The 22,969-nt window shown below is 40.3% G+C and overlaps 1 protein-coding gene across 2 annotated transcripts; it reads left to right on the plus strand.

Moving 5' to 3' along the window:
* Nucleotides 1–148: 148 nt before the first annotated feature.
* On the plus strand, nt 149–21,331 carry LOC122209023 (IST1 homolog). Of its 2 annotated transcripts, none has more exons than XR_006197409.1 (3): nt 149–501; nt 3,883–4,013; nt 17,179–17,535. XR_006197409.1 is itself a non-coding variant. In XM_042920545.1 (3 exons), exons 1-3 carry the CDS (start codon nt 491–493, stop codon nt 21,134–21,136), a joined length of 360 nt encoding a protein of 119 aa, XP_042776479.1. In that variant the 5' UTR covers nt 149–490; the 3' UTR covers nt 21,137–21,331. The 2 variants fall into 2 exon arrangements, 1 of the variants encoding a protein (XP_042776479.1); XM_042920545.1 differs by lacking the exon at nt 17,179–17,535 and adding an exon at nt 20,919–21,331.
* The last annotated feature ends 1,638 nt before the right edge of the window (nt 21,332–22,969 follow it).

Genomic DNA, 22,969 nt, shown 5'->3' on the forward strand with positions numbered 1-22,969 from the left:
ATGGCGTCAAGTGCGTTCCGCCCCCGTCGCAGGCAGATGGCGTCAGGGCCCGAGCCCAGGAGCAACGCCCAGGAGTACCCGGGAAGGGAGGGAGCCGGCCCCTGTCGCCCCTCACCCCTCGCCCCCAGCGCCCCCTCTGGTGGGAAAAACGAACTCCTCCCCTGGGGAAATAGGGTCACGTGAAGAAGGCTGGGCCGGCCCTCTCACCCTGACCCCACCATGACCCCTGCAGTCTCTGTACTCCTGTAAATTCTGGGGGTTCCCAAACAGAGCCTGGGGCGTGGCCAATAGCGACCCTCACGTCCTGGATCTCCCAGGCCTAACTCGTGAAGCCTCTTCTTGGGAACCTCGGGGAACTCCGAGGAGACCCCTGCCCAGGAGAGTAGTAAGGTGATCTCCCTGGAGACCCAGGGTAGAGATGGGAGCTCTTTGAGTTGAGAAATGGCTTTCAGGGGCATGAGAATGGACCGGACCTAGGATTTAGGGGAAGATGAAACAGTGGTGAGAATTTGCGGGATGAGAGGAAGGGGGTTGGTTCATACAGTGGGAAGGAGCTTGATTTAGTAGGAAGAGGTTTTGACTACTCGATTAAATACTAAGTCACCATTCATTGCCAATTAACTAAACATCTTCATAGTAACATAAACATCTGATTAACAAAAAGTGAAAGCCAGTCGAATTTGTACTCTGATTACAACTGTGTAAAAAAGTAGTTCTGTATACAAAAACAAACCAGAGGGAAAAAATAAGTTTAACTATTGGGGAGACTGGATTCTGAGTGGATTTTCCCCCTTTCAGTTTCTGCAAACTCTTTTCACCAAATAACGAATGATTTCTGTTTGATTTTAAAAGTACTGGCTGGGCTCTGGTCCCTACTCTGTAGCTATCTGACCTTAGGAGAAAGTCATTTTACTACTTTAGGCTTAGGTTTCCACTTCTGGAAAATGAGGAGCTTAAATTAGATGAAAGGGTGGTAGTAAAATGTAGATAAAAGAGCTCTCTATAAACATTGTAAGTGAAAATGTAAGCAAATATGTACAATGTGATATCCTGCATTTAATGTGAAACATAACATATATAAAGTCATCTTTATGTATTTATACAGAAAAGGAATGGAAGGATATGTAACAACTAGTTAACATTGGTTATCTTGGGAGAGAAAAGTGGCACTGGGTGGTAATCAAAAGATACAAAAGGGACTTATTTGGATTTTTTATGAGAATGTTATCTTAGAAATATTAAGATGAGTAAGTTAAAATACAAATAGAGTATATGGTCTCTTCTAAGATTCTTTCTAGGGAATCAGTAGACCTCAGTTTTGGTATTTTCTGACCTTGAAAGTCACAAAGGATTATCAAAATCATTGAATCCCGCCCCACCACTGCACACACATCCCTTGCACCAGCGGGTGAAACACTGAAGCTACTCATCTGTAGCCATCTAAATCAGCAGAGGGCTGTGCTTCGAGGATATTAGTATTATTCATGACAGTTGTCTTCTCTCTCAATTTGGCCAAGAAGGAAGTCCTGTGGTCACTCAGTGACTCCGTTTTAGCACTAACTGGCATTCTGGTTTCTAGTTCATTGCTTAGCTCACTAAATTGGCATTAAAACTGCCAAGAAAAACAAATAAATAAGCCTATACTCTTTTTTACATGAAAATGATACACGTACTGCTGTCTTTGCCATTTTTTTCCATATCAATAAATTCAAATCAGTATTTTAAAAAATAGGCCAAGATAGAGACCCTTGGATCATCCAGGTGTATTCAAGGATAGCCATTTTCTCCCAGATCAAGACACATTCTCAGAGAGCCAGTGTTTCAGACAAAATTGAAAGAGCAGACACAGGTAGATGCAAGCAAAAAGAATTTTTTGGCTACCAGCCATTAACATGATTACATAGTACAAAGGCGAGTCTGGTTTTTAAAAAAACACAGCATGTTCTGATCGGTGAGACACAGGTGATTTCCTGGTTTGATGCTGCAGTCCCAAAAGAGTGGGTCATATCTCTGCTGTATCCTCTTCTAGAACTCCAAGCAATCTTCATTTCTCTGGTTGTACATATTGACGGTAGGAAGCTCCATAGAGACAGTTTTACAGGAATGTTAGTGATAAGTAAACTAACATAGTTTTTGGATTTAAGACACTAAAATAACCAAAAGTTACCTCATTTCTCCAGAAATCTGTATTATTGTCTGGAATCTGTATCATTCTCTATGTATTTATAGTAAGTAAACCCAGGGTCTTATTCACTGTAGCTGGCTCGAAAAATAATTCTTGAATGAAATTTCAAAAAGATATCTCAAACTGGGAGACTCTCCTTGCTAATATTTTTGCCTCAATTCCTCATTTCTACTCCAGTTTTACCTATTTATTACCTGTTTTCAGTCTCTCTCATCTGAAAGTCCTTCATTTTCTTTTACCAAGTTTGTTTGTTTAATTTCCATGGGGTTTTAAGAAGTGATGAAGTGAAAGGATTTTTTTTTTCATTAAAAAAATTTCTTTCCTGCCCCATTTAAGGAAAAATTTTAAAGTAGTTGAGACATTTGGGAACTGAAAAGTTATACTTCAGTCTGTTTTGTCTACCTCTTCTCTTTCCTTGGATTCCCATTGAATTTATTTGATGGGTGTAGATTGAATTTGTGTGATGGGAGAGTTTGAGCTACTCTTTGGAAGGAAAACAAGTGACCACAAAACCCTGCTAAGCTAGTTATTCTTCTCCCTAAGCAGGCAGGAGTTTCAAACCAGCTCTGTCTGTGTTGCTTAGTTCCTCATTGTTGATTTTTCTAGACCTATAGTATGGCAGGGGAAGTTTAGACAACTATCCCAACTCTTTTTTGACATTAAAGGATCAAACCAGAGAGAAGTGCTGGCAGTTGAGGAGACCACGTGTGTCATCACAAGAAAAATAGATGGTTTTCATACCGTCCTGTCTTTTTGCTTGTATGGCTCAGCATGCAAGGGTGCCATTTTGGGAAAGAACTTTATCTTTGGATGCCAATGGCAGAAACAACAATTCATCTCAAGTATATGTTGAAATTATAGAAATACTTAGCAGATTTAGCTTTCCCTAGAAATGTGTTGGTGCCTGGTATTAGATTATTTTTCAAAAGTTTTCTAGATGTCCAAATGTGGAAATGTGCAGTTTTCAAGGTTCCGTTTTATCTATTTCTCTGAACAATTCTGTGTCCTTATTTCTACATGCTTTTATTTTTATTTCTTTTTAATTTTTTTAATGTTTATTTATTTTTGAGAGAGAGACAGACCGCACGAGCAGGGACAGGGCAGAGACAGAGGGAGACACAGAATCCGAAGTAGGCTCCAGGCTCTGAGGTGTCAGCACGGAGTCTGACGCTGGGCTTGACAAACCCACAAACCGTGAGATCATGACCTGAACTGAAGTCGGACACTTAACTGACTGAGCCACCCAGGCGCCCTCCATATGATTTTCATGTTATGTGCTCTCTCCTGATTCCAATGGGGGATCCCCCTTTCATATTCATTAATATTTTATTTTCAAGGAGGTCTTGGAATTTCTCCATAAGTGACTAATATATCCTTTGGGGAGGGGAATCTTGATCTGTTGTCTACTTCCTCAGACACTTGCCAAAGGCTTTCATTTTTGTCAGAAACTTCCTGAAGAACTCTGAAAAGTTGCAGTCAGAACATAGATTGGAATAAACTGAAGGAAACCTAACTAACCCTTACTTGAATTGCAAGAATCGTATCTGGGGAATTGGGCCACAGAGAAGCAAGTACATTTAGGCCACTGCCAAACAGCCAGAAATTCCTTACAGGGGCCTATTGAATGCATAAAGTAAATGTGGAAAAACTAATGCCCCCATGACATTGATAACTCTTTCTCTGCAAAACTGGCTCAGCAAGGTGATTTGCGAGCTGCCTGCAGTGCCTCCTGGTGAAATCATGTTCATCTCTGCCTTCAAAGCTGATCGCCTTCAGGTCAACTTGCAACTGGTTGTCAATTGCCTAAAACTCCTGGAAAAAAAGAAAGGTGAGTAAATACTCTAGACAGCACAGTAAGCGGCCTGTCATCACTGAGCACTACCTTCCCACACCCCATATATCTCCTAAGACATTACTTAGCAATTTTAGAATTCAAAGGAATGTTTCTGACTTGTGGAAATGATTATAGTGCTCAAATCATTTAAAAGTTTGGGGCACCTAGATGGCCCAGTTGGTTAAGTGTCCTGACTCTTGGTTTTGGCTCAGGTCATGATCTCTCTCTCAAGCCCCACATCAGGCTCTGCGCTAATGGCACTGAACCTGCTTGAGATTCTCTCCTTCTCTCTCTGCCCCTCCCCCACTCATGCTCCCATTCTCTCTCTCAAAATAAATAAACTTTAAAAAAATCACTTAAGGGGTGCCTGGGTGGCTCAGTTGGTTAAGCGACCAACTTCAGCTCAGGTCATGATCTCACTCTGAGTTAGAGCTCTATGTCGGGCTCTGTGCTGACAGCTCCGAGTCTGGAGCCTGCTTGGAATTCTGGGTCTCCCTCTCTCTCTGCCCCTCCCCTGCTCATGCTCTGTCTCTCTCTCTCTCAAAAATAAACACTTAAAAAAATTTAAATCATGTAAAAGTTTCCAAAGACTATTCTGTATCTTGATTGTATCAATATCAGTATCTTGGGGGGTGCCTGCAAGGCTCAGTTGGTTAAGGGACCAACTTCAGTTCAGGTCATGATCTCACAGTCTGTGGGTTCAAGCCCCACGTCGGGCTCTGTGCCGACCGCGCAGAGCCTGGAGCCTGCTTCAGATTCTGTGTCTCCCTCTCTATCTGCCCCTTCCCAGCTCGTGCTCTATAATAATAATAAATAATAAATGAATAATAAATGAACATTAAAAAAATTTTTTTTAAATATCAGTATTTTGGTTGTGCAAAATGTTATCACCACCAGAAACGGAGTAAAAATTACTCTAGATCTCTGTATTGCTTCTTACAAACTGCATATGAATCTACAATTATCCCAAAATAAGAAGTATAATTTAAAAAGAAGTTTCCAAAGATTTAAAATGTAAAACAATGTCCAGATTACTGGACTTTTCTTCACCATAGCAGAGAACTTTATCTAGTCAAGCCTCTTCAAATGTGCAATAGCTATTAAGTCTGAGCTGCTGGACACATTTTTCTGGAAGGGCTTCCTTACCTTTATTTAAACACACCGAAAAGAAAAGAAAAGGAAAGGAAAGGAAAGGAAAGGAAAGGAAAGGAAAAGAAAAGAAAAGAAAAGAGCTATTTCTTCTGTCAGGTGACGACTCAAGTAGAATTACACCCATGAGTGGAGGTAGTAGATGACAAGTTTTGTCTTCTTTCTTTAAATCCAACTTTTCTGTTGCCTTTTGCTCTTTCCTCATTTCAGTGAGTCACATGAGCCATTAACCCCTCAATAAACTGAAAAACCAATGATCTCTGATTATGAGGGGGATTCAGGTAAAATAAGTATTGTGTGTGCATACAGTTTTCTGAGTGCTCCATAAATAGCACTACTTACTCGAATTACTATAATCTATTGGTGGAGAGGCAGCTGTTACTCAAACTTCCAGATAGATTTTTGGGCATTCATTAGATAACAGGGGCCTAAGAAAAATGCACAAATGAAATTTAGGCAAACTCAATGGTACCCATCATTTTTACCATGAAAATGAAGATGATTGATGGTTTACACAGAACTTGTGAATTTTATTTATTTTTTTAAATGTTTTTTTTTTTAATTTTTAAATTTATTTATTTATTTTGAGGGAGAGAGAGAGAGAAAGAGGGAAAGAGAAACCCAAGCAGGTTCTGTATTGTCAGCCCAGAACCCAATGCAGGGCTCAGTCCCAGGAACCATCATATCATGACCTGAGCTGAAATCAAGAGTCACATACTTAGCTGGCTGAGCCACTCAGGCACCCCATGTAATTACACTTTCTTTTTAATTTTTATTTATTTTTAAAATTTACATTCAAGGTAGTTAGCATTTAGTGCAACAGTGATTTCAGGAGTAGATTCCTTAATGCCCTTACCCATTTAGCCCACCCCCCCTCCCACATCTGCTCTAGTAACCCTCTGTTTGTTCTCCATATTTAAGAGTCTCTTATGTTTTGTCCCCCTCCCTGTTATATTATTTTTGCTTCCCTTCCCTTATGTTCATCTGTTCTGTGTCTTAAAGTCCTCGTATGATATTTGTCTTTCTCTAATTTTGCTTCGCATAATACCCTCTAGTTCCATCCATGTAGTTGCAAATGGCAAGATTTCATTATTTTTGATTATCGAGTAATACTCCATTGTATATCATACCACATCTTTATCCATTCATCCATCAACGGACATTTGGGCTGTTTCCATACTTTGGCTATTGGTGATAGCGCTGCTATAAACATTGGGGTGCATGTGCCCCTTCAAAACAGCATACCTGTATCCCTTGGATAAATACCTAGTAGCGCAATTGCTGGGTCATAGGGTAGTTTTATTTTTAATTTTTTTGAGGAACCTCCATACTGTTTTCCAGAGTGGCTGCACCAGCTTGCATTCCCACCAGCAATGCAAAAGAGATCCTCTCTCTCTGCATCCTCGCCAACATCTGTGGTTGCCTGAGTTGTTAACGTTAGCCATTCTGACAGGTGTGAGGTGGTATCTCGTGGTGGTTTTGATGTGTATTTCCCTGATGATGAGAGATGTTGAGCATTGATTCATGTGTCGGTTGGCCATCTGGATGTCTTCTTTGGAGAAGTGTCTATTCATGTCTTTTGCCCATTTCTTCACTGGATTATTTGTTTTAGGTGTTGAGTTTGGTAAGTTCTTTATAGATTTTGGATACTAACCCTGGCCATCTGGATGTTTTCTTTAGAGAAGTGTCTATTCATGTATTTTGCCCATTTATTCACTGGATTATTTGTTTTTTTAGGTGTTGAGTTTGGTAAGTTCTTTATAGATTTTGGATCTTTATCTGATAAGTCATTTGCAACTATCTTCTCCCATTCTGTTGGTTGCCTTTTAGTTTTGCTGATTGTTTCCTTTGCTGTGCAGAAGATTTTATTTTGATGAGGTCCCAATAGTTCATTTTTGCTTTTGTCTCCCTTGCCTCGGGAAACATGTTGAGTAAGAAGTTGCTGTGGCCAAGGTCAAAGAGGTTTTTGCCTGCCTTCTCCTCGAGGATTTTGATGGCTTCCTGTCTTACATTTAGGTTTTTCATCCATTTTGAATTTATTTTTGTGTATGGTGTAAGAAAGTGGTCCAGGTTCAATTTTCTGCATGTCACTGTCAAGTTTTCCCAGCACTACTTGCTGAAGAGACTGTCTTTATTCCATTGAATATTGTTTCCTGCTTTGTCAAAGATTAGTTGGGCATATGTTTGTGGGTCCATTTCTGGGTTCTCTATTCTGTTCCATCTATCTGAGTGTCTGTTCTTGTGCCACCACCATACTGTCTTGATGATTACAGCTTTGTAATACAGCTTGAAGTTTGTATTTTTAAAAATTTGTTCTTATGTTTATTTATTTTTGAGAAAGAGACAGAGCACAAGTGGAGGAGGGCCACAGAGAGACAGACACACAGAATCCGAAGCAGGATCCAGGCTCTGAGCTGTCAGCACAGAGCCCACTGTGGGGTTTGAACTCATGAACTGTAAGATCATGACCTGAGCCAAAGTCAGATGCTCAACCGACTGAGCCATCCAGGCGCCCTGAGCTTGTGAATTTTAAACTGCATGCTCACATGTCCTTTTATTAGATCCTGGAAATCCAGTGACACATATTATTATCCAGATAAATTATATCTTCTTTTAACAAATTTAATTTAAACTTGGAGTGCCTGAGTGATTTGAGGTATATAAAGCAAATCAGCCCTCCTTAACTAAACTTATTCCTCTTTAAAGGGAGATAATGATCTTGGTTTTCTATCATTCCAGGGATCTATTTGTAACACAAACTATAACCTGGGCACACAATAAATGTTTGCTAATATTAGTAATGGTGTAACAACAGTTCAGTATTTATCTGAAACAAGTCCAATTCCACTATAATTTCTTTTCCCTGTGATGTCTAGAACAGAGAACATTTTCCTCCTTTGTACTTGGCTAAGCAACCTTTCAAGCACTGAGATTTGTGTTTATTTCAGATTTAAATGTAGTCTCATGTCAAGATTTGCTTGCAGAGAATAACTCTGTCTTTTCGTGATTAGGAGGTGAGTATAACTCAGTGAACAGACAGGTTACATAATTTAGGGGCTCAGGTTTTCCTGACTTGTGAAAAGTCTGTTTCCCCAGGCTCAGTCATCAGTTGATAATACAAAGTGGTAAGACTTACCTTGGTGGATTGGTCTGGGACAGGCTACATTTGTTACGTCCCCAGCATTACTCTACTTGTTCATTTTATTGGCATAATATGGTGAGAAAGCATAGGAGCTTACAGTCTGAAGATTTGGCCATGTTCTAATTCAACCAGTTACTCTTAATCGTGTGACCATGGGCAAGCCATTTAACCTCTTAGAATCTCAATTTTCTCAACTGTAAAATGCAAATAACACCTTACACAGGTGTTATAGGATAAAATGAAACACCCACACCCACAGGTGGTGGGGGGGGGAGGGAGAGAGACAGAGAGAGGGAGGAAGAATATTAAGCAGGCTTCATGCCCAGTATGAAGCCTGACGTGGCACTTGATCTCACAACCTTGAGATCACAACCTGAGCCAAGAATCTGACGCTTAACCAACTGAGCCACCCAGGCACCCCTGAGAACAGTTTTTGTCTTAATATTTTATTTATTTTGGAGAGAAAGAGAGTCAGCAGGAGAGGGGCGGAGAGGGGGACAGAGGATCCCAAGCAGGCTGGGATCCTCTGTCAGTGCAGAGTCCAATGCACGGCTCAAACTCCCAAACTGTGAGATCATGATCTAAGCCAAAATCATGAGTCCATTGCTTAACCGACTGAACCACCCAGGCGCCCCAAGAACAGTTTTCTAAATGTAGAGCACTTCATGCATTCTTCTTTATTTTCTTATTTTTATTTTTTAAACTTATTTATTTTGAGGGGGAGGAGGGGTAGAAAGAGGGGGAGCAAGAGAATCTCAAGCAGGCTTTGTGCTGTCAGTGTCAGGCTACAGGGCTCCATCCCATGAACCGTGAGATCATGACCTGGGCCAAATCAACAGTCAGATGCTCAACTGGCTGAGCTACCCAGGATCCCCTATTCTTCTTTTTTAAATAATATTTTTATTACAAGTATAAGAAATGTTCACTATGGGACATTTTAGAAAAGCAAGGTTAGCTGAAAGGATAAAACAAAGATCACCTGACAGAACACCCCCTAGAGCAATTCTTAACCTTCAACAGGTGTCAAAATTGGAGGGCTTGTTCAAACACAGATTTTTGGGTTCACTTTCAGAGTTTCTGATTCAGTGGGCTCCAAGAATCTGCATTTCTAACAGAATCTCAGGTGATACTGGCGTTGCTGATCTGGGGATGACACTTTGAGAACCACAGCTTAGTGCAAAACATTGATAACTTCATATGTGCACATATGGTACATATTTTTTATTGTTTTTATAAAAAGTTTCACACTATCATGTCACCTGCCTTTTTTATTCAATAAACTCCTCTTTGTACATGCACTTTTCTTTTTTTAATTTTTTTTTTTATTTTTGTCAATGTTTTATTTTTTGAGAGAGACAGAGCACGAGCAGGGGAGGGGTAGAGAGAGAGAGGGAGACACAGAAGCCAAAGCAGGCTCCAGGCTTTGAGCTGTCAGCACACAGTCTGACGCAGGGCTCAAACCCAAGAACCGGGACATCGCAATCTGAGCTGAAGCCGGAGGCTCAACTAACTGAGACACCCAGAAGCCCCCATACATGCACTTTCCTATACGTGTGCTTTGTGCTGAAGCTGAGCAGGCCCAGAGAGCCAGCAAAGAGATTGCTGACTGTCTGGCTAATGGGAAAGATGAACGAGCTCGGATCCAAGTGGAACATGTTATCTGAGAAGACTACCACAGAGGATCCATGGAGATCCTGGAGCTGTATTGTGACCTTTTGCTGGCTTGGTTCAGCTTGATCCAGGCCACAAAGAAGACCTACTGAACCTGCACATTTTTCAGGCTCAAAGGAGTGAGAAGGCATCCCCGCACCTAGTGAGGGGGGAGAGTGCACTCTAACTTGCTGGTACTATGCCAAAGAACTTTGTCTCTAATTTTTATAGGAGGAAGTAGTGCTGTTTGAAGGGAATATGTTAGTTCAAGGAGCCATGTTTAGAACCATATGGTTGTTGGGGAACCTAGCAGGCTCAGTGGGAACAGCATACAACTCTTGAGCTTGGGGTCTTAAATTTGTTAGGTGTAGAGATGCCTTAAATAAATAAAGTTGGTCTTAAAAAAGAACCATATAGTTATCTTTTTTCTGAGTTTGTAGAGGAGTGGTGAAATACAGACAAAAAAAGAATCCATAATCACCAAATCTAGAGATAAGAAGTTTGGTACATTTCTTTCAGTCCATATATGTATTTATTTATCTGTGTATAAACACATACGTGTGTGTGGGTATATATATAGTTATATATACCTATGTGTATATACTGTAATTGTATATATTGGTATATATTGTAATTTCACTTAAAAAAATTATTTAACATTAGCGGTGCCTGGGTGGCTCAGTCGGTTGAGCATCTGACTCTTGATTTTGGCTCAGATCATAATCTTGGAGTTTGTGGAATTGAGCCCCATGTCAGCCTCCATGCTGACGGTGAGGAGCCTGCTTGGGATTCTCTCTCTCTCCCTCTCTCCCTGCCCCTCCCCTATTTGCGCTGTCTTTGTCTCTCTCAAAATAAATCAACTTAAAAAAAGAATTATTTGATAATATATTTCGAATATTGTCCATGGACTATCTTTGAAGTAGGGAAAAGATGGAAACATAAAGCTCTGTGTTGCATAACTTTGTGTTCTTCTTAGGGAACTGGATTCTGGTCTGACCTAATCTGTATCTACACTAATCTGGGCAGCTCCTCGCCTCCAGTCAGAGGTGCCTGAGTTGAAGATAGTAAGTTTGATAAGTTTTCACTGCCTGTGCCATAACTGTAGGTGAGAGTATCACTCTTGCTACTTGTTTAGAATTGTAGGATTACTTAGAGGAATCCTTTTTTCTCTTAAAGGACAACCATAGAAGTATTTTCTGCTGTTAGTGTGTAAGTGAAAAAATACTTTTTAAAAAAATGGCGGGGCGCCTGGGTGGCTCAGTCGGTTAAGCGTCCGACTTCGCTCAGGTCATGATCTCACGGTCCGTGAGTTCGAGCCCCGCGTCGGGCTCTGTGCTGACAGCTCAGAGCCTGGAGCCTGCTTCAGATTCTGTGTCTCCCTCTCTGTCTGACCCTCCCCCGTTCATGCTCTGTCTCTCTCTGTCTCAAAAATAAATAAACATTAAAAAAAAAATTAAAAAAAAATGGCAATGGTAGAGGGGCACCTGGGTAGCTCAGCTGGTTAAGTGTCCAACTTTAGCTAAGGTCATGATCTCACAGTTCGTGGGTTCAAGCCCCACGTCAGGGTCTGTGCTAACAGCTCAGAGCCTGGAGTCTGCTTCAGATTCTGTGTCTTCCTCTCTCTCTGACCCTCCCCTGCTCACATTCTGTCTCTCAAAAATAAATGAACATTAAAAAAATTTTTTTTTAAATGGCAATGGTAGAAAAAAATAATAAACCTTACCTAAAAAAATAAAGCAAAATTTGACAGTGGATTTCTTTCGTGCGGAGACAGGAGTCATAATTTATAAGGTATTTAGAATTAGAAGTTTTAAGTTTCACATTTATCAGATACTTAAGAACAAAACACTTGTTCTGTTGCTATTGCTGTTGTTTTGATGCTAATAGAATGTAATTCCAATGAGATAAGATGAAAGTGATTTTTGCTCTTTTCGTAGTTCTTCATCTTCAAATTTGTCATAACTTGATGGATTTCACCTTTATTTTTTTCTTGGTGACGGTTTGCTTCAGGTATCTAATCAGCTGTGTGCAAAGTACAGCCAAGAATATGGTCAACTGTGTCGAACCAATGAGATCGGAACTGTCACCTCTCAGGTAGACACATTTCCAGAGACACACATTTTTCTAAGCCAAGAAATACAGGAAAAGCAAATATAAACAAACTCAGAATGCATAATTTTGTGCAGACTGAAAGATGTTTAGAAATAAGTCTTGGGGCACCTGGGAGGCTTAGTCAGTTAAGCGTCCAACTCTTGGTTTCAGCTTAGGTGATGATCTCACAGTTTCCTGGGGTTGAGCCCTGTGTCAGGCTCTTAGCTGGCAGCGCAGAGCCTGTTTGGGATTCTCTCTCTCTCTCTCTCTCTCTGTCTCTCTCTCTCTCTCTCCTCTGCCCCTCCCCCACTTGCACTGTCTCTGTGTCTCTAAAAAATAAACATTAAAACTTTTAAAAATATTTATTTATTTTTGAGAGAGAGAGACAGAGAGGGAGAGAGAACAAGCAGAGGAGGGTCAGAGAGAGAGGGAAAAAGAGAATCCCACACTGACAGTGTGGAGCCTAATGTGGGGCTCAAACCCACGAACCATGAGATCATAACCCAAGCTGAAACCAAAAGTCAGACACTTAACCAACTGAGCCACCCAAACACGTTGGAGGCAGAATAACCTGTTTAAAGATTTTGGACTAGGGAACTCAGAGCTTTATAAAAAAGCTAGTGTCAAGCAATCTGAGATTATTTCTTTACAAAGAAAGCATACATTTTCCTAAATGTAACTGGCCTAGTAATATGAAGGAAGTTTATAAATTTAGAAGCTTCAAGTTTTGAACATCTTACATCATGACCACACAGTATAATTCAGGACTGACATTCAGCTGAGACACAGAGATCTAGCCGCAGTGTTGTTTCAGGCTGGTGGTGTTTCAGAGTTGTTTCAGGGTGTCCATTCTGACTGGATGGTGCCTTGCTGTACTGTAGGTTGCTGAGTGTGTTGAATATCGCCTTTGACATAATTCAAATACTTCCAAAATCAGAACTTTCAATTTAAAGTTTTTTTTCTTAGGTTTATTTTCTTCCTCTTATTTTCAGAGATTGAGATTCTTTCTCCCCAGGATTGGGCTATCTTTATGATATAAGCAGGGCACCTCCTAAATTTAAAAAAAAGTTTTTAATTGTACTTTTACAGAACGGATACTAGAAAAATAAAGGACAGTGATTTAGAGGTGAAAGACCACCTCAACTCTTTTTGTTTCTGAGTTTGTGGATATGTGTGTGACCAAATTCTGTTATGTTCTTTATCTTGCAGCTAATGTGTAAAATTAAATGTGACTACTCTACCCCAGGTTGTAGTAGAATAGTACCTGACAGAAATTGCTAAGAACTATAATGTGCCATATAAATCCACGGTAACCATTACAGTGAATACTTTCAAGAACAAAGAATGGACTTAAAGCTGAGATTTTTATTGTGCACCAGAAGATCTGTTTTCTACTTAGGAATGTGGCTTCCAGAGTAGCTCTGCCAGGATTGTAAAGCAGGTGACATTTGCACCTTTTCTCCACCCACATACTTTTCCTAACAGAGCTTGACTTCTGCTGTCACATGACCCTTATAAGTTGGTAACAATAGGGTAGAAAACAAGGATGAAGATACCTTAAGTATTATACTTACAAGTGTGTTAAAAACAAACACCCATGGCACAAAAACAGACACACAGACCAATGGAATAGAATAGAAACCCCAGAACTAGACCCACAAACGTATGGCCAACTAATCTTTGACAAAGCAGGAAAGAACATCCAATGGAAAAAAGACAGTCTCTTTAACAAATGGTGCTGGGAGAACTGGACAGCAACATGCAGAAGATTGAAACTAGACCACTTTCTCACACCATTCACAAAAATAAACTCAAAATGGATAAAGGACCTGAATGTGAGACAGGAAACCATTAAAACCTTGAGGAGAAAGCAGGAAAAGACCTCTCTGACCTCAGCCATAGCAATTTCTTACTTGACACATCCCCAAAGGCAAGGGAATTAAAAGCAAAAATGAACTACTGAGACCTTAGGAAGATAAAAAGCTTCTGCACAGCAAAGGAAACAACCAACAAAACTAAAAGACAACCAACAGAATGGGAAAAGATATTTGCAAGTGACATATCGGACAAAGGGCTAGTATCCAAAATCTATAAAGAGCTCACCAAACTCCACACCCGAAAAACAAATAACCCAGTGAAGAAATGGGCAGAAAACATGAATAGACACTTCTCTAAAGAAGACATCCGGATGGCCAACAGGCACATGAAAAGATGCTCAATGTCGCTCCTCATCAGGGAAATACAAATCAAAACCACACTTAGATATCACCTCACGCCAGTCAGAGTGGCCAAAATGAACAAATCAGGAGACTATAGATGCTGGAGAGGATATGGAGAAATGGGAACCCTCTTGCACTGTTGGTGGGAATGCAAATTGGTGCAGCCACTCTGGAAAACAGTGTGGAGGTTCCTCAGAAAATTAAAAATAGACCTACCCTATGACCCAGCAATAGCACTGCTAGGAATTTACCCAAGGGATACAGGAGTACTGATGCATAGGGGCACTTGTACCCCAATGTTTATAGCAGCACTCTCAACAATAGCCAAATTATGGAAAGAGCCTAAATGTCCATCAACTGATGAATGTATAAAGAAATTGTGGTTTATATACACAATGGAGTACTACGTGGCAATGAGAAAGAATGAAATATGGCCTTTCGTAGCAACGTGGATGGAACTGGAGAGTGTGATGCTAAGTGAAATAAGCCATATGGAGAAAGACAGATACCATACGTTTTCATTCTTATGTGGATCCTGAGAAACTTAACAGAAACCCATGGGGGAGGGGAAGGAAAAAAAAAAAGAGGTTATAGTGGGAGACAGCCAAAGCATAAGAGACTCTTAAAACCTGAGAACAAACTGAGGGTTGATGGGGGGTGGGAGGGCGGGGAGGGTGGGTGATGGGTATTGAGGAAGGCACCTTTTGGGATGAGCACTGGCTGTTGTATGGAAACCAATTTGACAATAAATTTCATATACTGGAAAAAAAAACACCCAAACACATGTGCACACGCACATACACACGGAAGTGTGTAAAGCTTTTTTACTTCTTAAGATCTCAATTTTATAGTGTAGTATAAGGCACTATATTTTGGTGTTAAGAGTATGAGTTCAGTAGTGAAATGACCCATATTCAGATCCTAGATTCACCATTTATTAACCATGAGACCTCAGGCAAGTGACTCACCCTTTCAAAGACTCAGTTGTCTGGACTTTAAGAAGGGGGATAATAAGAGTTAATTGTTATTACCAAATCTCATAATTTGTTGAGATGATTAAACATGCTAATATGAATAAAGAAGTTAAATGCAATGCCTGGCACTTAGCCAATGTAATCAAGTTTTGCTTTCTATCACCATCATCACCATCATCATCATCAACATCACTCAAGGTGGTCTAAGCTTCTAAAAGGTGGTCATGGAGGGTTTTAGGACAAGAGGGATTTCCCCCTAATGCCTTTGAATTGCTGAAGAGGCATGCACCAAGTTGGGTAGTGTTAAGGGGCACACTTTTCTGAGGTTTTGCTGATTGTTTCCTGCTAGGACTCATACTCCTTTTTTTTCCCTCTTCCAAAGAGTTACATGGTTTGTTGAAAAAGGACACATTGTAAAAACTTAGACAATACAGAAAGGAACTTTGAAGAAGTAAAAGCCACATGAAATACCACTAGAGATGTGCCCAAGGGCTCAGTCTCTAGACTTTTTCCCTTTCTTCTCTATTCTTTAGGTGATTTCATCCTACGTCATGGTTTTCAATCCCATGTTTATGGTGAAGACTTCCATATATCTCCATCACTAGCTAAGAGCTCTAGGTTGATACGAACTCCAGACTGATATATCCATCCACTTTCTTGACATCTTCACGTGGATGTTTCAGAGGCATCTCAAACTTAACATGTCCAACAGTGCTCTCATCCCTTTCATGGACCTACTCCTTCTTACAGTTCATGGCAATTCTATGCTAGGGCAAAATCTTGATATCTTCCTTGATTCTACCCCTTCTCTCAACCCCTACCTAGCCCCCAACCAATTTTCAGCAAATCTTGGTCACTCTACCTTCTAAATATATCCAGAATTCTGCCACTTCTCACCACCTCCGTTGACGGTACTTTGATCTAACCTAATCTCTTGCCTGAATGACTGCAATAGCCTCTTAACTGGTTTTCCTGCTTCTACTCCTCTTCCCCATTAATTGATCCAATATAACAGTCAGAGATCTGGTTAATACCTAAGTCAGATCATGTTACTCCTCTTCTTTTAAACCCTTACAATGTCTTTTTAATTCACTTACGAGTAACAGGCAGCAACTTTCCTGTGATGAAGGAGGAAATGCACTCTCACCTCTTCTGTCTGGCCTCATTGTCTCTACTTTTCCCCTTATTTACTCTGCCTCAGCCACACTGGCCTCTTTGTGCTTCTTCAAATACACATGCTGGTTCCCACCTCAGAACCTTTGTACTTCCAGTACTCTGTGTTCTTTAGCTATCTTCCCCGTCCTTCCCTCACTTCCTTCAGGTCTGTACTTGTGTGTTCTCTGTGAGTCACTTCTCAGCTATTGTCTCCAAAATGTCAACCTCTTCCCTCTTCTCTGCTTTATGTTTTTTCTCTATTGCTCTTAACTCTAACATACGATATAGTTCACTTAGTGATTTTGTTTATTATCTATTTCTTCCACTGGAATATCAGTTGTATGAGGACAGGGACTTTTATCTGTTTCGTCCACTGTAGCATCCCTAGCACTGTCAATAGATTTTTGTCAAACGAATGAATAAATTCAGAGTTTACCACTGCTCAAGTTTGATAAACGTTCTTGTAGACCTACCTATGCATGTTTATGTGCAGTTCTTAATCATTGATGTACTACAATGTCTGACCGCATAGGCACTCAAAATATAGTCTTTGAAAGAGAGAGAAAGAAGGTGGTATGGGCCAGAAGCTTGAAGGTTGCTTTATCTGTCATCGACTTAACTTACATTAAAGTATGAACTTCATGAGGGCAGGAACCATGTCTCCTTGCTCACCGTTTCCTCCCCTGTGCTTCTAAGAATGTTTGGCATCTAGTAGGTAAGTGATAAACAAATGTGTGATAAGTTGAGAACACAATGTGACTCTTACCCTCTTGCCTTAGGTGGAAGCCCTGGCAGACCTGGTCAGTATTGGATTTACTGAGGATGTTAAGAAAGGTGCTGTTGACAGAGCAGGTGGAACTTTAGCAGGAACTGGTGATCCACTTGAGGCATCACCAATATCTGCACTGGGACCCTTTCCTGTGAGACCTCCAGCCTCTTGTTTTTTATCCCTTCCTCCTGAAAGGTCAGTACAGAGAGGGAAACTGATTCTGGGATGGGACTACCAGTAGTGTTAAAATATATTTCTACATGGGCCTTTTGAATGGTAGAATCATCTTAGTGATGTTTTTTAAGGCTAGGGAGCATATTTGCAGTCATTTAGCGGACATTTGATTTTTAATGTTTATTTACTTTTGAGAGAGAGAGAGAGAGAGACCGAGCATGAGCAGGGGAGGGGCAGAGAGAGAGAGAGTGAGACACAGAATCTGAAGCAGGCTCCAGGCTCTGAGCTGTGAGCACACAGCCCAATGTAGGGCTCAAACTCACGAATTATGAGATCATGACCTCAGCCAAAGTCGGACGCTTAAGAGGTTTAAGAGACTGAGCCACGCAGGCTCCCCATTTGATGTGTTTTTATGCTGAACTCATGAGAAAATAGGCCTGTAGTCTTTTGTCAATCTCTTGACAATACCACAATATGGACTGCAAGGAACACTTTTATGAGCTGGACAAATTGGAAAGTCTTTCATGTACAGTGATTTAGACACATATTTCAATATTTAATTTATATGTAGGGGAAACAGTTATCTTCTCTTGTTGAAAATAGTATAAAGATCTCAAAACTTTGTAGACATAAATCTAGAGAAGTCAAATAAGTAAAAGCTAAAGAGCCATAGACATTAATTCTCTTTACTCTGTTCCTTCAGTATGAATAAAGAGAAATGGTCTTATTCTTTTAAACTTGCAAGGTATTTCTGACCCCATGAAACTCTTTTTTAAATTTTTAATGTTTATTTATTTTTGAGAGAGAGAGAGAGAGAGAGAGAGAGAGAGTGTGTGTGTACAAGTGGGGGAGGGGCAGAGAGAGAGAGAAAGAGACAGAATCCAAAGCAGGCTCCAGGTTCTGAGCTGTCAGCGCAGAGCCCGAAGCGGGGCTCGAACCCACGAGCTGTGAGATCATGACCTGAGCTGAAGTTGGACACTCAATCAACTGAGCCACCCAGGTGCCCCTATGAAACTCTTTTTTTAAGATTTTATATTTCAGACATAATTTAACTCTGATTTTCTTTGTTGAAATTATTTATCTGAATGACACCTTGTGAAGTGCTCAGCTTCCAGTCTTGGAATGCAAGTCCTCTGATTTAAAATAAGAAAGAATTGAGGTGCCTGGGTGGCCCACTCAGTTAAGCATCTCACTCTTGATTTTAGCTCAGGTCATGATCCCAAGGTTTGTGGGATTGAGACGCATGTCGGGCTCCACATTGACAGCGCAAAGCCTACTTGGGATTCTTTTTCTCCCTATCTTTCTCTGTCCCACCCCTGCTCGTGCGCATGTACTCTTAAATAAATAAACTTAAAAAAAAAAAAAAAAGAAGGAAACAGACTCTTAAATATAGAGAAAAAAACTGATGGTTACCAGAGGGGAGGGAGGTGCGGTATGGGTTAAATAGGTGATGGGGGTTAAGGAGTGCACTTGTCGTGATGAGTATCTGGTGATATATGGACTTGATGAATCACTACATTGTACACCTGAAACTAATATATCACTGTATATTAACTGGAATTAAAATAAAAACTTAAAAAAATAAAACAAAGAAAACTTTATTATGGAAACTTTAAACATATAGAAAATTAGAGGTAATAATATAATGAACTTCCATGTACCCATCACATGGTTTTAACAGTTATCAACTTTCTGCTTCTCTTCTTTTCTCTCTTCCTGACACTTTTATTGGGGGGGGGGGGAGAAGGAATTTATCTTTTATTTTTATTTTTTAAAAGTTTATTTATTTATTTTGAGAGAGACAAAGAGAGCACAAGTGGAGAAGGGGCAGAGAGAGAGAGAGACAGAGAATCCCAAGCAGGCTCCGCACTGATAGCATGGAGCCCTGGAGCCCCCGACTAAGGGCTAAGGGCTTGAACTCACAAAACCATGAGATCATGACCTGAGCTGAAACCAAGAGTCAGATGCTTAACCAATTGTGCCACCCAGGCACCCCTGTGGGGAAGGAGGAATTTAGAGCAAATCTCAGACATCATATAATTTCACCTGTAAATATTTCTGTAAATATCTCTAACACATACCTTTTGTTTTTATAATATAAAAAAATGCCATGCCATTATGATGCTCAATACAATGAAAAATAATTTCTTACTATAATATAATACTCAATCCACATTAGATTTTGCTAATTGCTAGGGTGCCTGAGCGGTTCAGTCGGTTAAATGTCCAACTTTGGCTCAGGTCAGAATCTCACGTTCTTGAGTTCAGGCCCCACATCGGGCTCTCTGCTGTCAGCACAGAGCCTGCTTCCAATCCTCTGTCCTCCCTCTCTCTCTGCCCCTCCCCCACTGGTTGTCTCTCTAAATAAATAAACTTTGAAAAATTTTGCTGATTATCTCAAAAATGCATTTTATAGTTATTTTATTGAAATCAGGACCAAAGATCTACACATTGTATTTGGTTGATATATCTCCTAAACCTTCTCATCTCTAACACTTCCTTCTTCCTGCCTGTTGTTTTCTCCTTGCCATTTATTTCTTGGAGAAAGAGTCCTCAGACTTTATTAAACTGAATCGTCTTTCACAAGTAGCATCTCCAGGCTTTAAGATAAAAGATTTCCTGTTTCTTGTATGTGACCACAGGTGACAAAAGCAGCAAAACTCATAGTTGCTCCTAAGGGTAATTTCCAGAAGGCATAAATAGAAACTTCACCTTCACAAGAAGGAAGCTGGACTATGAGAAGTTAATTTTATGAAATATTTATTGAAGGCTTACTGTGAACAAAATGTGTGTTTGGCGCTCAGACCAATCACAACCCAGCGGTCTTTTTTCTTTCAGAATGACTCCTATAAGAAGAGTGATTTGTGTCCTTCATTGTTTCCTAGTAAGTATAGGGAATGCTGGTAGAAGCTGGAACTGCTTAATACTCACTGAAGATTTTTCAATTCTTCAAAATTTTTTTTTACATTTTATTTATTTTTGATAGAGAGAGACAGAGCACAAGTGGGGAAGGGACAGAGAGAGATGGAGACACAGAATCCGAAGCAGGCTCCGGGCTCTGAGCTGTCAGCACAGAGCCCGACGGGGGCTCGAATTCACGAACCGCAAAATCATGACCTGAGCCGAAGTCAGACGCTTAACCAACTGAGCCACCCAGGCACCCCAAGACTTTTCAATTCTTATAAGACTATTCCTCCATAGGTGACAGAAGGTTATTAGTGACTTACCAGGAGTACAGTGGGTTCCTTTATAGTAGCTAACAGTTTTCAAAGTGGATATAGATCTCAGAGAGATCTTTAACACAGAAAAAGTTTTGAAACAACCATCACACTAGATAATTATGCACATAGTTTGAAAAACTGTGCCTTTTTTAGAAGTCCAGATTGCCTTTGAAGCAAGGGCCAACAAAATGTCACCACTACCACCATTTGCATGATGGGGGAGTTGTCTAGTTTTCCAGCCAGATTATATGCTGCCCTCTCAAAAGTAATAATAGTCTACTGCCTTTGAGGCTGGGATTTCTTTCTGGAAGGCTGTATTATTGTGACTTTTAATTACATTTATTGAAATGAACAGGTACAGGATTCAACCTCCCAACTTCTCCAAAGCCAGAATCAAGATCCAAGATGGGTTTTGATAACTTTATGCCTCCTGATTTGCCTGATGTAAAACCTCAAGTAAGCCTATCCATTGACCCTTGTGGTTCTGAGGAAGTTGATTTTGAAGATCTTAACCGGAGACTTGAAATCCTCAAGAAAACCACAAAATTCCTTGGTCTTGGATTGAGTAATTAATTGCCTGGGAATCAGGGCTCTTCAGCACAAATGTTAATGTGGCTACTTGTGTGTGAGTCTGAAGTGTTCTCATTTACAACCTCTTCCATCCCTTAAAGTCTCTGCTTCTCTGTCTGTAATAATGTATATGTGTGTCCATGCATATACATATAATTATTCCTGTCTCTGAAACTTCTATAATTCTTAGATGAAGATTCCTGACCTAAATAATTTTATTAATTATAGTCAATAAACTCTTGTTTTCTCTTGGATCCTTACTTCTCTCATAATGATCACTTTTTCCAGGGAGACAGAATGGTGTGTATTTAAATCCTATCCACTTACTAGCTATAAGACTTTTGGTAAATGGTACCTTCTGTCAGATGTGCATGAAAGTGCAAAGAAACTAGAGGAATATGTGTCTTTTTAAAAATGAGTATTTTAGGAGCACCTGGGTGGGTCAGTTGGTTAAATGTCCTATTCTTTTTTTTTTTTAAGTTTATTTATTTATTTTGAGAGAGAGAGAGAGACAAAGCACAAGTGGGGGAAGGGCAAAGAGAGAGGGGGAGAGAGAGACTCCCACACAGGCTGCATGCAATCAGCACAGAGCCCAACACAGGGATTGAACCCATGAATCACGAGATCATGACCTAAGCCAAAATCCAGAGTCTCAATCAACTGAGCTGCACAGGAGCCCATGAGTATTTTACTCTTGATCTCAGCTCAGGTCTTGATCTCAGGGTCATGGGTTCAAGCCCTATTTTGGACTCCATGCTGGGCATGAAGCCTACTTTTTAAAAAAGAGAGTATTTTAAAGAATGGGGTGCCTGTATGGCTCAGTTGGTTAAGTGTTCAACTTCGGCTCAGGTCATGATGTTGTGGTTCATAAGTTTGAGCCCCACATTGGGTTCTGTGCTGACAGCTCAGAGCCTGAAGCCTGTTTTGCATTCTGTGTCTCCCTCTCTCTCTGCCCCTCCCCTGCTTGCTCTTTCTCAAAAATAAATAAACATTAAAAAATAAAATAAAAAAATATTTTAAAGAAAGAATGCAACACAGAGTGAAGAAAAGGCATTGTTAGGAAATCAGTGGAATCCTGTATGTCTGAGTTCTGCCACTTACTAGCTGTGAGCCTCCTTTTTCTCCTCTATAAAATGGGGACAATAATGAAAATTAAAAGAATTTATGTAAAGCCCTTTAGCACTTATTAGGTGCTCAATAAATATTAGTTTCCTTTTCAGTTTCTATTTGCTGAGTTCTAGTGGACTAAATATTAGTGATTCTATGGGATAAAGGAGAGGCTGAGAAAACAAGATGGTCAGATTATTGTTTCTTGTACAACTGGCATTTTGTTTGTTTTTCTTTTTAATAACCTTTATGTTTTAGAGCAGTTTTTGGTTCACAGCAAAATGTCAAATTAATTTTAATTACTTTTTAACTATATATGTGTGTGTGTGTGTGTGTGTGTTCGTATATTTATTTTTGAGAGAGAGAGAGCACAAGCACGGAGGGACACAGAGAGAGGAGACACAGAACCCGAAGCAGGCTCTAGGCTCTGAGCTGTCAGCACACAGCCTGATGTGGGGCTCGAACTCATTAACTAGGAGATCATGACCTGAGCTGAAGAAGGACTGACTGAGCCACCCAGGTGCCCCAAGGCTAACTTTAAAGCAAACTGCAGAACTGCCTGATTTTAGAGGAGTAAGGATGGGGCTAGGCACATAAAACAAAACCTTGTTTATTCAAACAAAACCTTCCTTACCATGGAAACTTCTAGGCAAATGATGGTGCTTGTATAAAGGAAATAGAATTACTTGAGTAGGAAATGAGTCAGAAGCCCTGCTGACTTTCTGGATG

Source organism: Panthera leo, chromosome E2 (assembly GCF_018350215.1).
Source record: "Panthera leo isolate Ple1 chromosome E2, P.leo_Ple1_pat1.1, whole genome shotgun sequence".
NCBI lineage: Eukaryota > Metazoa > Chordata > Mammalia > Carnivora > Felidae > Panthera > Panthera leo.

Bases quoted from the DNA above. Each gene is read 5' to 3' on its own strand.
- LOC122209023 (XM_042920545.1), top strand. The intron at 4,014-20,918 runs GTGAGTAAATAC...TGAAATGAACAG, and splicing joins ACTCCTGGAAAAAAAGAAAG to GTACAGGATTCAACCTCCCA.